The sequence below is a fragment of the Bubalus kerabau genome, chromosome 19, assembly GCF_029407905.1.
Source record: "Bubalus kerabau isolate K-KA32 ecotype Philippines breed swamp buffalo chromosome 19, PCC_UOA_SB_1v2, whole genome shotgun sequence".
Lineage (NCBI taxonomy): Eukaryota > Metazoa > Chordata > Mammalia > Artiodactyla > Bovidae > Bubalus > Bubalus kerabau.
This window is the reverse complement of record NC_073642.1, coordinates 34,886,551-34,901,908: the sequence shown is the minus strand read 5'-3', so window position 1 is coordinate 34,901,908 and position 15,358 is coordinate 34,886,551. Positions and strand designations below refer to the sequence as shown.

General features: G+C 54.4%; 1 protein-coding gene across 1 annotated transcript in view; it reads left to right on the top strand.

Moving 5' to 3' along the window:
• Window positions 1–15,358, top strand: part of CCDC33 (coiled-coil domain containing 33) — a 126,193-nt gene that overhangs the window by 33,798 nt on the left and 77,037 nt on the right. Inside the window, 2 exon segments of the mRNA XM_055555886.1 lie at window positions 5,288–5,289; window positions 13,710–13,841. Coding sequence (XP_055411861.1) covers window positions 5,288–5,289; window positions 13,710–13,841 — 134 coding nt within the window.

The window sequence follows — 15,358 nt, the reverse complement described above, 5'->3', positions numbered from 1 at the left end:
TCCGTGGTAAGGAAGGACAGGTGGCTGGGAGCAGGCTTGGCGGGGAGCTCCCTTTTCCCCTCCGCTATTTCCATAAACCAATTATCGCCGATCATCTCGGGAGATTGAGGCCCTGCCTATCACCGATCCAGTTTGGGCGGCGGGGCGGGGAGCTGGGCGGCCCAGGGCTCCGCGACCCGTGCCGGCACCCGGTTGCCATGGGAACGCGCAGTGGGAGCCAAGCGGCGGCGCCCGGGTGAAGGGTGCGGAGGGGTGGAAGGGGGTAGCGGAGGAGCGCATCGCTGCACCCATCTCCCCCCCAGAGAGGGGGCAGGGAGCAGGGCCTGGGCGAGCCTGCAGCCTGCGTTCCAGGGCTCCAGGCGGCGGAGCTGCCAGCAGCCGCGGAGGTGCTAATGAGATGCAAATACAAGCAGAAGTGGGGGCTTCTGAGAAAGAAGGCCCAGCTGTCAGAACCTGAAAGCGGCTTTCAGTGCGAGCCCCCGGCACCAGGCAGGAACCCCAGAGGGAGGACTGGGACCCTCAGAAGCCCTACACCCCGGAAAGAATACCATATCTGCCATCGCCCCCCACCGCAACAGAGCAAGTCCACCAAAGCTTTCATTTTTCTCACAATGAATATTTCAATGCTTGAAATATATATTGTATGTTTAATATATACTAAATCATATTATATAATATATTGAATATATATGGAATTTTATGCTCTTTCAAAGTTGTTTTTTTTTCCCCCCTCTCAGCTTTTTGTTGCCTTGTTTTGGTGCCCTCTCCTCAATTCCTGGCTTAGTTCCCTACTTTCTGCCATCCCATTGGTCTCATCTAAGAAAGGGAATATGGTCCTTGGGGTTCCTACCTCTGTCTGGTTCCCTCCTCCTCTCTGAGTGGTTGCAATCCCAGCACGCAGGTCCATTTTGGGGCCAGAGAGGTGGGGGGCGGTGACAGCACCCCAAAGCCATTCACTCACTCAACTCATTAGTGAGGAGCAGAATAGGCAGGGTTCAGGTCCAAAGATGGGGCCTTGCTAGTCTGGGGTTTAGCCACTTCCCTCCATCATGAAGGCTCTAGCCTTGAGAAAATCTAGTAATAGAGTGTGTCCCCCAGTGGTGGCTATGCCAGACCAACAGGTCCACTTGGCTTATCTTGTGGTTGGTTCTGCCTCTTTCCAGCTGAGCCATTGACCTGCTTCCAATCTGACCCCACTTCTTCACTGAAATGTTCAGTCACCAAGTTGGGTCTGACTCTTCGCCACCCCATGAACTGTAGCACACCAGGCTTTCCTGTCCCTCACCATCTCCTGGAGTTTGCCCAAATTCATGTCCATTGAATCAGTGATGCCATCTAACCATAGCTTTGTTTAAAATCACCAGTAATCACCATGCCTAGCTCTCCATCCAATGGGGCTCATCTTCTGTAATCTCTCAGTGGCATTAGCCTCTCATGACCACTCATTCTGTTGGAAAGCCTTCCTTGCCTTGGCTTCCAAGATGCCCTACTCTTATTTTCTTTGAAGAGTAACTCTTTATCTCGTCTACAGGGAATTAAATGTTGGCCTGTTCCAGGTTTCAACCCAAGGTCTCTCTCTTATTTCTCTATACTCTTTTCATGTGAGTTCCTCCCCATCTTGGCATCAGTAATCACATTCTTTTCCCCCCATTCAATCCACTGCCAAGTCGTGTCACTTCTCCTGTGATCTTGATTTTGGCTGCTCCTCTCCACCAACTCCACCACCTTAGGTTACTGCAGTGTTCACCTCTTGGTATATCTAACGTGACCCTTTTTCAAACCCCCTTCAAAGGCAGGTTATCATTTGATATGGTGGTGCCATAGTACCAGTGGAACTCTCTGATGCTTTCACATTGCTCCCAGGGTAAAGAGAATTCTAGGCCCAACATGGTTAGGTCTTTGTCAGTCCCTCTAGCTCCCCAGCAGCATGATATCCCCCACTTTGTCCTGTCTGCTCCAGCCATACCTGATGGACAAACATCTCTCAATTCTCTGAGCAGTCCCTCTTCCCTCTCACACCAGGCCTTTGCACTCTCCTTCCCAAGAACATTCTATCCCCCCTCTTTGGATCTCAGCTCAGTCATCACCTCCTCAAGGAAGCCCTCCCCACTTCCCAGACCAGGCCAGATCCTCATTTATTCCATGTTTCCATGGGACTATGTACTTCTCCAGTGTTGCCGCTGCAGTTTCGCGTGTTTTATGTGCTTTGATGTGATTATTGACTTATTCTTCATCTGCACCTCCTCCCATTGGGCCCCACTAGTTCCATGAGCAAACCCCAAGTCTGTTTCCCTCCCCATCTTATCCCTACTTTCAACATAGTCTCTGGAGCTTAGGAAGCTCTCGATTAATAATTGTTGAATGAATGAATAAACAGATGAATGAATGAATCTGGCTGTATTTTGAGCATGCTCCGTGATGTTGGGAAAGTTTACCTCTTGAAGCTGAATACCTCACCTGAGAACCTGCCCCAAAGGGCTGAAGAAATGGGGGAGCCAGACCACCATCTGGGAGATGCTGGCAGATATAAAGCCTTACACAGGGTGAGGGGATATCCTTAGTAGGGGTCACAGTGGGCACCTGAGACCTAGCAGAAGAAGCCACAGAGCAATGGTGAGAAGGCAAAACGGAATCAGGAAAACCCAGGGTCTAGCCCATGGCCCATGAATCCCTGTGTGACCCCAGGCTGGGCCCTGCCCCTCTCTGAGTCCTGGTCTTCCCATGGCCAGGATATAAGACTTGGCACCCATGCTAGTTCCAGGCTTGCTGGGCTGGTTTGTGCTCTGGCCTGGTAAACACTCTCAGTTCCTTAGAGGCAACAAGAACTCCAGTTGTACCACCCAACAGATTACACCCCGAGGTCTGCTGGGCCAGTGGCCAAGCCCAGGGGCTCTCCTGAGTGGCTTGATTCAAGGCTTTGGGGTCTGAGCAGTGCCCAGCACCTGCCTCTCAGCTTGGCACAGAGAGACCTGCCTGACAGAGCACAGCAGGGACCAGGAAGACAGTGGCCCTGACAGGTGGGGAGTATCCTCCATGCAGGGTGTGGGGAGGGGACCAGCCAGGAGATGGCCTGCAGGGTTCTGACCCTTGGCCAAGGGCTGGATGGCTGGGCTGCCCATTGGCAGCTGCTTCTGTGACTGCCTGCTGCCCAGAGCAGGGACAAAGCCAGTACTGGGAGGGGGAGGGCTGCTTTCTCTGTACACATGGAACAGGCTTGGTCCAGGCCAGGGTAAGAGAGAGACAGGGCACAGATCAGCCCAGTTAGTCATACTCATAGAATCTTTGGGGTTTTTTGGACAAACCTGAGAGCTATGACTCTGGCCCCAGACTGAGCCTGACCCTGGTGACTAATTGAAGAAGCTATTAAAAGTAGGGCACTTTTGTCTAAGGTCCTAGTAAGAAAGCCAAGTTGAAGATAGTTATATTTTTCAAGTGTCTACCATATAACTGGGTCTTCCCTCATAGCTCAGTTGGTAAAGAATCTGCCTGCAATGCAGGAGACCTGGGTTGGATTCCAGGTTGGGAAGATCCTCTGGAGAAGGAAATGGCAACCCACTCCTATATTCTCACCTGGAGAATCTCCTGGACAGAGGCGCCTGGCAGGCTACAGTCCATGGGATCACAAGTGTTGGACATGACTTAGCAACTACACCACCACCACCATATACCTGTCAAATGGGCTAGGAGTGTGCGTGTGTTTGTGTGTATGTGTGTGTGATATTTAATCATCACTTGGTCTTGTTAAGTAGGTAACATTGTCCTTAGGTTACTAAGGCTCAGAGCATTTTCATGACTGCCCAACGTCACAGAACTAATGGGTATCCAAGCCAGGATTCCAAAATCCAAAATCTCTTTCCACTTCACTATCTGCCTTGATCTTCATGTAGCTGCTACCCTTGGAAGGTGATGTTGGCATCAGGGTCCCAGAATTGCAGAGAAGATCCAGTGACTAGTCTGAAGACCCTCCTGGGACTTGACTGCTCACACCTGCCCGTGTCCAGTTGTGGGCCTTGGCCAAGGGCCCCAGAGGGCAGAAATTTGGGCGAAGAGGGTGGAGGCCCAATATGACCCATAGGTGCCCTGGGAGCTTGTCTCTGCAGCCAGAGCATTGGACTTACAAAAATAACACTATAATAACAAAAATAATACAGTGACAGTAGTCATGTGAAGTAAAAAAGCAGCCCGCATTTGCTGGGCAGGTCCTACACTGAGCTCACTCAGCACTTGGTTCTCCACACACTCTGGCTCTAACACAGCGGCCCAGGGAGGCCAGTCACATTGGCCCCACTTAATAGTCAAGGAGGCCAAGACTTCGGGCAGTGAAGGGACTTGACTATGATCGCATGGCTGGCCAGTGGGAGTGGAGCAGATGAAGAACACTGTCCCCATCTGGCCACCGGCCATTTGCTCTGGCAGAGGCCAAGCCTCCTTCCTTCCCAGCAGGATGCCCTTGGGAGAAGGCGCATGATGGAGGAGAAGGCCCTGGAATCCTGAGTTTTATCTTCCCTGCAGGGCCTCCTGCCTATGCCACAGCCTGACCTACCTGCACCTGATCCAAGTGACGTCAGTCCCCTGAGGCTCAGAGCCCAGAGCTATAAACACAGCTGGCGTCAGCGTTTAAAAGGAGGTTGGCCGGAGACCCCCCCCAAGCCAGACTGAAGCCACAGGGTTCTTTCCCAATGTTCCTCCATCACTGCTGCCAAGGCCTCCTGAGGTCTTCTCACACTTGAAACTTTTATTCAAACCCCCAAAGCCTGAGTTCTCCCCCAGGGGTGCTGGAATCCCGGAGGGGCAGCCCAGAAGGACAGAGTTTACCAACTGAAGCAAGTATTAGCGGAGTGATTTCAGGCGATGAGGCAGGCCGGGGGAAGGGGGCCTTCCTGGTGTCCTCACTGCATTAGACACAGCCTGTCTGCTCTGCTTATTTCCAAGCATGACGAAAACTGCTGACAGGACTCCTCCTTCCTCCCAGGACACCATGAGGAGCCCGGAGGCTTGGTGCCCCATCCAGGCATGGTTGGGCTTCGCTCTGCCCTTGCCTGGCCCCCCAGGTTTCAGGGTCACACGCCTGTGCTCTAGCATCTATCGAAGAGAATGGGAGGCCACTGAGCAGGGAGCCAGGACTGGGGTTCCAATTCAGCTCCTTCTGCCATTGTGCTCTCCCGTTTCTGTCCTCTCCCATCCCTATACACACAGTGAGATTCCACCAGAAGGAATGGCACCAGGGATGGCATGGTCACAGCCCCTTCAAGGCCCATGCCAGTTAATAGCTACAGAAGTCAACCAGGTGTATGACATCTGACTCACCCCAGGCTACCCACCTCCACCCCAATTCTGGAGTGGTTAGAGCTCTCAATTTTTCAAGAGAAGGTGGGAATCCAGATTGTTATATGAAATCGGCCAGTTTTTACAGGCAGAATGAGCGCCTCTGCTCAGTTGGATATGAGTCTCACCTCCTCGTCTTCCCTTCCTGAACCCTCAGCCCACTTAGACTCAACCTCCGCATTCATTGTCACTGACCGCCCTGCTCTCCCAGGGGCCACAGACTTCCCCATGACTGCTCATCCTTTGAACAAGTCTGAGAGGCATCCCCCCCTTCTTTTTTAAAAAATATTTATTTATTTGGCTGCACAGGGTCATAGTTACAGCATGTGGAATCTACTTCCCTAACTAGGGATTGAACCTGGGCTCCCTGCACTGGGAGTGTGGAGTCTTAGCCACTGGACCACCAGGGAAGACCCAATCCCCACTTCTCGAAGCCCCTTCTTTCTTTGCTCCCAGGACACCCGGTGTCCTGATCCCCCTTTCTCTCTCTGCCCACTCCTCTGTGGGGCCCTTTCTCCCTGACCCTGTAACTGTCCATGCTCCCTGCTCAGTCCTAGACCCTCCCCTGCATCTCTACACTCCTGAGACATCTCCCCCACCCCAGACTACCCACCTCCACCCCAATTCTGGGGGTTCCAGAATGTATGGGTCCAGTTCTGACCTTTCCAGCCCCTGGACCCACCAGTCAGTGTATACTCTACGCCAGACTCAGTCTTCCCCAAACTGGCCTTCTCATCCCCTCCTCCTCTGGGTTTCACTGTCCATCCAGAAACCTGTGAGTGAGTTACATTGTTGGGAGGAGCTGAGCTCACAGATGTTTAAAGGATGAGCCTGCACAATCAGTAGCCAGTCGTGCGTGCGTGCATGTGTACTAAGTCACTTCCGTTGTGCCTGAATCTTTGTGACCCCATGGACTGTAGCCCACCAGGCTCCTCTGTCCATGGAATTCTCCAGGCAAGAATACTGGAGTGGATTGCACGTCCTCCTCCAGGGGATCTTCCCTACCCAAGTATCGAACCTGCATTTCTTGTGTCTCCTGCTTTGGCAGGTGGGTTCTTTACCACAATTGCCACCTGGGAAGCCCTAGTAGGCAGTGAGGCCAGGATTCATGAGACCCACAACCCATGAGACTGAGCACGAGCCCAGTCTCTCTGGCCTGGGAATGCTCAGAAGGCTGAGGGGTTTTATCTCTGGGGAGGTGGGCTGGGCCTCCCTCTAAGGTCCTACAAAGTGAGGGGAAGGGCTCATGGTCCTGACATTCTCCCACCCCATCTCTCATTTGCTGACTTCCCACTTAGTTCCAGGGCCTGTGGGGAGTGCCACGTGCATGCCGAGATGTCCTGTGGGTATTGGAAAAGCTGGACCTGGGGAGCCAGACCATGGCTACGGTGGGGGGTGATCAAGATGGTCAGTGTGGCCAGGATAACCAGGATTCAGGATCCAGCCCCAGGGCGCCAAGCTGGGACAGAGAGGCCAGGGTCCAATCTGCACCAAGGATCTCAAAGCCCCAAGGCACCAGAACCTCAAGAGGTCCCAGCCCCCACAGCTGGGTTCTTCTCACCTCCTTGTGAGGACACGCTTCTGGATTAGAACTTGGGGTCTGAACTCTCCTCCTAGGCTAGAACTGCTTTCAGGGTGGTCCTGATGAGCTTCCCCAGGTTAAAGCAGGGTCCCAGCAGTCCAGGCTGAGGTCTGGCATAGCAGAGCTGGAGAGGAGGGGCTGCCTCTGTCTCCACGTGCTTTTCCAAGGGTCCGGCGCCCCTTTCTTCATGCCACAAACACTTGCTGGGACCCACTGTGCCCAGACTGGGAGCTGGGAACAACTGCAACTCTGACAAGGCAGATCCCTGTCCTCCAGGAGCTCACAGTCTAGCGGGGGGAGATGGAGTAATGAGTAATAGATACCCTTCACTTGCCCTGTGCCCACAATCTCCCATGGCAGAAGGCAGCTGAGCAGGCTCCAGGCCCCAGCACATGGGAACAAAACTCCTGAGGGAGGCTATCTCTTGGGAAGCGGGCAGGAGGCAGGCTCTGTGTCTCAAGTCATTTTTCTGAAGCTGGGAAGTTCACTTAAATGTCTGCCCACATTCTTTCTGCTCTGAAACGGCATCTGTGGGAAAAGGGATACTCAGAGGGAGTGTACAGAGAGACCCATCGAGAAGGATTCCAATTCATGGTGGATCTTCCAGGGTTGTCTCTCCCAAGGCTGTACTTTCCCAGGGAGACTGTCATGACATCCTTTAGGACATGGTGTTGACAGACAGCTTGGGCCCTCTCTCCTCTGTCTGAGAAATGGGTCCCTCACCAAGCTAGGCCACAGGATTGGCCACAGCTGGACATGCCAAAGGGCTTCTCTGGTGGCTCAGATGGAGAAGAATCTGCCTGCAATGAGGGAGACCTGGGTTTGATCCCTGGGTCAGGAAGATTCCCTGGAGAAGGAAATGGCAACCCACTCCTGTATTCTTGCCTGGAGATTTCCATGGACAGAGGAGCTTGGTGGGCTACAGTCCATAGGGTCACCAGGAGTCAAATGCAACTGAGCAACTTTCACTTCAGACATTCCAAAGGTTTGCAGATGGCACAAGCAGAGGCCCTTCTTTGCCTCCTACCATCCCTTGCCTCAACAGAGACAAAAGGGGTCTCTGGAAAACAAGGAAATTCTTCCCAGGAAAGGATGAAGGACGTGATAGTGCCTGGTAGACTGGGACTTGAGTCTGGCTTTGGACCAGCCCCAAAGCTCTGTGGGCTCTGGTTTTCCTGTGGGCCATATGGAAAGACTATCCCTGCCTGGCTGCCTCCCTGAGCTGCCAGGGGGAGGGGTGCCTGTTGACCATAAGGGGCTCCCCTGAGAACAGCAGGGCTATTTCAGATGAAGTGTGGGTGGGGGTGTGGGGATCAGCATTCTTGTTTTACAGAAAGACTTCTTCCTTTGCCAAAGAGCTCATCTCAGAGTTTCTTGGAGTGTGCCATTTCTGATTTCCAGAGCAGTCCCCGCTGCCCACAGGAGAGTGCAGGGAAGGAACCACGCCCGTGCGGATGCCGAGATGACTGGCCCCCAGTTTACACCCCCTTTACACCTTCGATCCTCTAAATCGAGGCCCCCTGTAGTGGTGTAGCACCATCAACAATTAGTGATGGTTCATTAGCATCCAATTAAGAAATGAAACCCAGGATGAGAGCCCATCACTTCGCTGAGAATAACAGCCCTGCTTATGCCTTAAGTGGCAGCCTTCCAGGAGCTCAGAACCCACAAGGATCAGATGCACTGGGAGCTGGGCGGGGGGAGGCAAGCATGAAGTGGGAGGGGGACATTATGGATGGGCTGTTATCTGGTGACGTGGGAGAGGCGAGAGAAGGAGATTCAGACTAGACACTCCCTGACTCGATCTCAGCTCCTCCTTCATGGAGCCTCTGAAAGCATCTTCTTGCCCAGCTATCCCTTGGCCAAGACCAGAGGTGTGAGGAGCAGGGCTTTTCCCTCCTACCTGTCTGGCCTCAGAGGATGACCACATCTGGGTGTGGAGAGAAGAAGGCTGAAGAGGGAATGAGGTCAGGGAGGACCACAAGCCTCGTTTTCCTCTCTGACTACTCCAACTCAGGCTCCCAACGCACTGACCTTAGAGAGGACCGCCAGCCCCTCTCCAGACCTGCCCATTGGCTCACGGCTCCTTTGAGCCTCAAGCTCTATCCTCCAATTGGAAAGGTCCTCCTTTCCACCTGTTCAAGCCCTGCCTCCTGCAGGAAACATTCCTTCCCTGGTCCATCTCAGGCAGGGTCAGAAACACAGGAATCCAGCCTCTGACCAGCCTGATCAGATGGCCATCTCTGCAGAGGCCAGCTCTTCCATCCTGTCCATATTGTGTAAGGCTGGGCCTCTGAGGCAGGAAGTGGTCATGGGGTTTGTCTGTGCCTTCTGGGGATGGGGGTGGCCCTGTGACCTGGGAACCCGGCTGCCTCTTGGGCTTCTGGAGGATGGGGGAGGCTGGCCTTCCTGGCTCAGAGGTCAGCGCGGAGGGTCCAGGAAGAAGACAGTTTCCTTGTCTTCTCAGAACAGAATGAGGCCCAGTCGTGGCACGCCAGCATCTGGCTGCAGCAGTCTTCATCTGAACCTGTTTCCTCACCTCCCTCTAAGGTTCCCTGTGAGAGAGCAGCAGGGCTGTGGAGGACAGGCCAAAAGGTCACAAGACCTCCTCTGCTACCCATCCACCTACAGTTCTGCCCTCCACCACATCCTTCTCTATCTACCCAAGCACTTCCCTCCCCGGGGCTTCTGGGAATATCCCTCTGGTCTTTCAGGATTCGGCAGCCTGCCCATCCGGGACCCCAGCAGCCAGAGCAGACACACACTGGAGTGCTCCCCTTTCCCCTGACCCCAAGAGCTGCCCAGGGATTGGCACTCAGGTCAAGTCAGGTGGCTGACATCCTTCCAAAAGCCCGCTTAGGAGGAGGCCAGACCGTGGCAGTTGTTCATTTTGAAGAATGTGGAAGACGGAGAGCACAGCCAGGGCAGGAGGTGGGCTGAGAGACACAGAGGCACCTTGAGGGCTAGCAGACTGGAGGCTGGGTATGAAGATCAGGCACAGCATGTCACACAAACCTCTGGGGCAGGCTGTGTGTGTGCATGTGTGTGCGCACACGCGCTCGCACACACACACCCACACATGCACACATGTGCTTGTAATGGGAGAGGGGAAACCGAGGAGTCAGCGGAGGCTTCCTGAGCACAGGGACTTTGGCCCATAGGTTTTCCCCTGAGGTATGTGCCCCGGAGGGCATTCGGCGGACAGTGGAGGCTGAGGAGGACCTCAGGGACTTGCCTGTTTCTCCATCAGCACCCTGTGCCTTCTCGGAGCGCACCTCCATTCAGAGCTGAGGCCCCTGGAACCAGACGACACACTCCCCTTAGTTCTGGCCTCAAGAAGCAAAGCAGAGTCCTTCTCCCCTCCCACTTGCAGCTGGCTGGACTTTGTCAAACATACATGCACCCGCTCCAGCGCCCGGAGGGGTAGGCCGGATGGAGGCGGGCTTACATTTCCTGCAGTTTGGGACCCAGGACCACTGCCCTGGGCCTTTGAACCCAACTCTGGTTCCATCCTGGGGTGGCTGCCCTGCTCCCATGGCTGGATGAAGTCTGAGCCCTGGGACAGTGGGCAGCTGGCAGCTCCCCACGGGCCCCTGATAGAGCCAGGCCAGGGCTTTAGGAATAGGGAGGGAGGGTCTCAAGCTTGCAGGCAGCCTGTGTGTGGAGGCAGGTCCCTGAGAGGTCCCCTGGGTGCTGAGACTGCACTGGGAGACCTGAACTCCATCGGAGGCCTGGGGGATATTAGAATACAGCTTCTCTTGTGCCAGCTGGGGGCCCAGAGTGGGGACTGAAAGCCTGGAGTGAACTGGTTTCCTTCTGCAACTGTGTGAAGGATCAGAGGCCCCTCTAGCTCTCATTTCTAGAATAGCATCAAGACCAGGAGGAGTCAGATATGCCAGGAAAAGCCATTACCCTGACAGTCTCCCTCCACCTGCTAAAAGCCTCCATCCTTCCCCTGGGGCCTCACCCCTCCAGAGCTGTTTCTTCTCAGCTCACCTAGCTCTGCCCAACCTCAGTACTCCCACTGAGGGAGATGCTTGCTTAACCCTTTCTATGCCTGAGCAGAGTCAGCACCAGCAGGCTCCCTTGGCCTTTTCCATTGCCCTTCCCTGTGTCTTTCCACCTGGAATTCCTCCTGCCAGATGCCCAGGAGCTTATGTAGAGGAGGGGAGGGGACAAGAGGCTGAAGACATCAGAAGGGTGGAAGACAGGCTGGAAAGTTGGGGTCATGGGTTAAAACCTGCCTTGTCTCACTGCACCCACCCCGTGGGTCTGTCCTCTCTTTGCTCAGGGAAGCCCCCAGGGGTGCAATACCATGTGCCCTGAAGGAGCAGGCTTGCTGTTTGGGTGGAGAAGGTCTGACTTCCTCCTGACACATGTCCTTACATCACTCCCTGCTCAGCGCTTCTGCCTCTCTGCTTCGCTCTGCCTTCTGTCCTCCATGGAGCCTGGTTCCTGGTTCCCAGAGGAAGGGAGGCGTGGGGACCAGACTGAACAGGCGGCATGGGAGCTGGTGGGAGGCTACTGAGAGCTCTGAGGCCTCCAACCTTGGGGCTGGCTGTCAGAGGGAGGACCAGAGCAGAGCGGCAGGAATAGAGATCCCAGTGTCACCCCTCAGTCAGCAGAGGCCACAGAGCTGGGAGGAAGGGCCTGAGGAGCACGGCAGGCTGGGCTCTACCGCCCCGCCAGCCTTTCTGCCGTCTCCTCTCCAGCCTGGCAGCCTCTCACACGCATATCCCTGGGCCTGAAGGACCTGCTTTTCAGGCATGGGGAGGTGATGGCCGTATGTGGCTGGGCACTGAGTCTGGGGGGCTCCAGGGTATTGCTCTATGGGCACCCCTTCATACCTCATTGTGGTGGCAGGGGGATCAGTACCAAAGCTTATTATACTTTCTTCCCTGTCCTGATAACCATCCTTAGAGGGAGTTGCTGCTTAGAGAAGAGGAAACTGGCTCAGAAAGGGGAGGTGCTCGGCCAGGAGAGAACTGTGGGCTTGAAACCACTTCAGCGTGGCTCCAGAGCCTGTGCTCTTTGCATCGTTTGGTCACAGCAACCAGGGACCTCCTGTTGCAGACCAAGAGTTGGGAGTCAAGATGGAGAGACACCAGGCCAGGAGCAGCTAAAATTATGATAATTATTGCTACTATCATTATTGTTAACACTCTTGTGGTATTTAACAATGTCAGATACTTTACATGTATGAATTTTTGTCCACAACAACCCTGCATCACCACCCCTGCTTCACAGATGAAGGAAGTAAAGCCCAACAAGGTCATGAACCTTGCTCAAGGTCACACAGCTACTTAAGGATTGTGTGCTCAGTCATGTTGGACTCTTCGTGACCCCATGGACTGTAGCCCATCAGGCTCCTCTGTCCGTGGAATTCTCCAGGCAAGAATACTGGAGCAGGTTGCCATTTCCTCCTCCAGAGGATCTTTCCAACCCAGGGAGCAAACCTGTTTCCTGTGTCTTTTTCACTGACAGGCAGATTCTTTACCTCTGAGCCACCTGGGAAGCCCCGTACTTAAGGGTTAGTGCTGGGGTTTGGAGCCCATGTGGTCTGACTCCAGGGACCCTGTTGTCATCGACGCCATGCCATACTACCTCTAGCTGAAGCAGAGGGAGGAGTCCTCAGTGGACCCCTGGAGCTTGGATACAGAACTCCCATATGAATGGGTGTCCATAGTGTAGAGCTGTAAAGGTTTGAAGGAAAGTTCCAGGCTCCTATGTCACTCAAGTTGAGAGGACAGAGGGAGCAGTGAGGGCCAGGGCATCCCAGAGGGCTTCCTGGAGGAGAGGAGCATGCTGGGCTGGGAAGGATCTCAGGCTGGGGCTGCTAACACAGGGGCCTCATTGGCTCTGAGCTTCTGAGCTGACTCGCCTGCCCCACACTCCTTGTGGGGGCCTCTGCAGGTGGGGGCCAAGGGTTGGTGAGGATGCCATCTCTGCTTCCCACCCTGAGGTGCCATTTGATGCTTCTCCCTCCCGAGTGCAGTCCCCCTGCCAAGGCTCACTTGGATGGTTCCTCACCCATGATTGCTGCAGTTAATGTAGCAGCACCTGTTCCAGCCCTGATATAATAACCTCCTCAACAGAAGAAGCATTAATTCCCTCACTGAACTGTTTGATGGCTCAGGATCTCAGGGCTGCTTATCCCAGATACCCATGGGGTGCTCTGGGATGCAGAAGGCCCATGCTCCTGCCTCACCTCGGACCAGCCTGACCTTGCAGGACCTTGAGGGCTCAGGGGCTTGAAACCCCTCACCACCCTCTGCCCTACCCCATGCCCAGCTCCAAGTGCCCAGCCCCGGGGCCCTGCACACAGTGGCTGCTGCAGAGGGCAGTGGTGTGTGTGCATCCCATTGGAAAGGTTCAGAGCCAGGGAGCTGGGAGGATGAGGGTTAAAGGAGAGACCAAGCATGGGGGCACGGCACAGCTGCCCTGCCAAAGCCTCCCTCCCACGAGAACCTCAGAAGAGGGCCAGGAGAAAGGCATCTATGCACTCAGCTGCCTGATGGGCTGCCCTTACCTGGCAGGGGGCAGGAAGTCAGACAGACAAGGTGTTTCCCTCCAACTCTACCCCACCCTCAGCCTTTGGTGCCTTGGTCACCCGGGTAGGCAGGGCAGCCAAGGAGCAAGGCCTGGCGTTCCCTGGGCCTGGGCCGACATGAGTGTCTCTGCCTGGGAGGGAGTGCTTCATGTTCTGTCCACCCTTTGCTCAGATTTATGGACAGTGGAGTCTGACAGTGGGAACAACAAGCAGGACCCCCATCCTGACTCAGCCTGCTCCTCCTCTCCCCAGGAAAACCACACCCGAGGGGGCAAAGAACCGGAGTTCCAAGGCAGTCACGTCTGTGCCCTCAGAGCTCACCAAAGCCCCCATCTGGGGGGACACAGTTGAAGTGGAGATCCAAGCGGAGGATGTGGGGCATGAGGGGGAGGCGGGGCAGGTGGGGCTGGCATGGTGGGGTGGAGTGCGAGGCAGAACCAGGCTCCCTCTCAACGCAGCTGGAGACCACCTGAACATCTCCTTGCGCTCAGTTAAAAGCACTTTAGAGGAAAAAGTCATAATGCTGTCATGCCTCATCTCCCCAGCCTGCTCGAAAAATGAGCTGTTCCACATAAATGAATTTTCCAGACAATGAAAGCTTATCTTTTTTATGACCGTTGTTATTATTTTCATGGTTGTTATTACCACCGTCTCCCACTGAAATGGCACATTACTGCTTCCTGGCACGTCCCCGCGCATTGCTCACTGGCTCACCCCTCCCCAGAGGAACAGTGCTGCTTCCATTGCTGAGATGAGAACACTGAGGTTCAGGGAACTTATGTCACAGACTCAAGCTCAAGTGGCCGGTAAGGGGGAACCTCGGCCCAGGATTCCATGCTCTCAGTGTAACTCCTGAGGTCCCTGCTTCCCTGGAATGGCTGTGTTGTCCTGCCTCATCCTCCCCAGGCTCTGCCCGCTGTCAGTAGAATGTCTGAGCTTCCGAGGTCTGGGTTCCTGTTCATAGAAGCTACCTAATAGTTCTCACTCCTTCACCCCCGTTCTCACTCCTTCACCCCCGGAAGCCTTTCTAGGCCCTGTGTTTTGGCAAATACTGACACTGCAGGCAATTTAAGGCACCGACGCACACACATATGGGCTTCCTGGGTGGCGCTAGTGGTAAAGAACCCACCTGCTAATGCAGGAGACAGAAGAGACATGGGTTCAATCCCTGGGTCAGGAAGATCCCCTGGAGAAGGGCACGGCAACCCACTCCAGTACTCTTGCCTGGAGAATCCCATGGACAGAGGGGCCTGGGGGGCTATAGTCCATAGGGTCCCAAAGAGTCGGACACAACTGAAGCAACTTAGCATGCACACACACATGTACACACATTTGTGTGCACACTTGTGTCTTCCATACTGGGGACCCATCTGATTTCCATTCTCAGGTGAGGCTTAGGCTGGGCACGCAGCAGTATTGACCGGCAGATGCCAGGACAACTGCGGGAGCCGGCATCAGGCTCTGTTAGCGCAGACTTGCAGGTGCCTGTCTTATCTGGTCAGTCTCAGGTTCTCATTTGCAGGTGACCTACCCTAGAAGACAGGCCTTACTCCTCCCCTTGAAAACCTCGCCAAGGACTTAGACAGAGCTCCTTGTCTACCTCACAAAGATGGGCCCCCAGCTGCTAAAGATGGTGGAAAGAGAGAGAGGGAGGGGGTGAAGAGCAGCATCAGTAACAGGAGAAAGAAGCTGGTTCTAGGTCAAGCCCCAGGATTTTTCTTTTCTGTCTATAAAGGGATAAGTGGAGCTGCTGAGAAAATGTGGAAAAGGAGGAGAAATTGACCAAGGATCTCATGCATGTACACATGTATGCCTGTGTATGAACACCTACATGCTGGTTCATATGCATGTGTGAATACATGCTTGTGCCTATAGGCACACACATCTGTGTGTCTTGTATG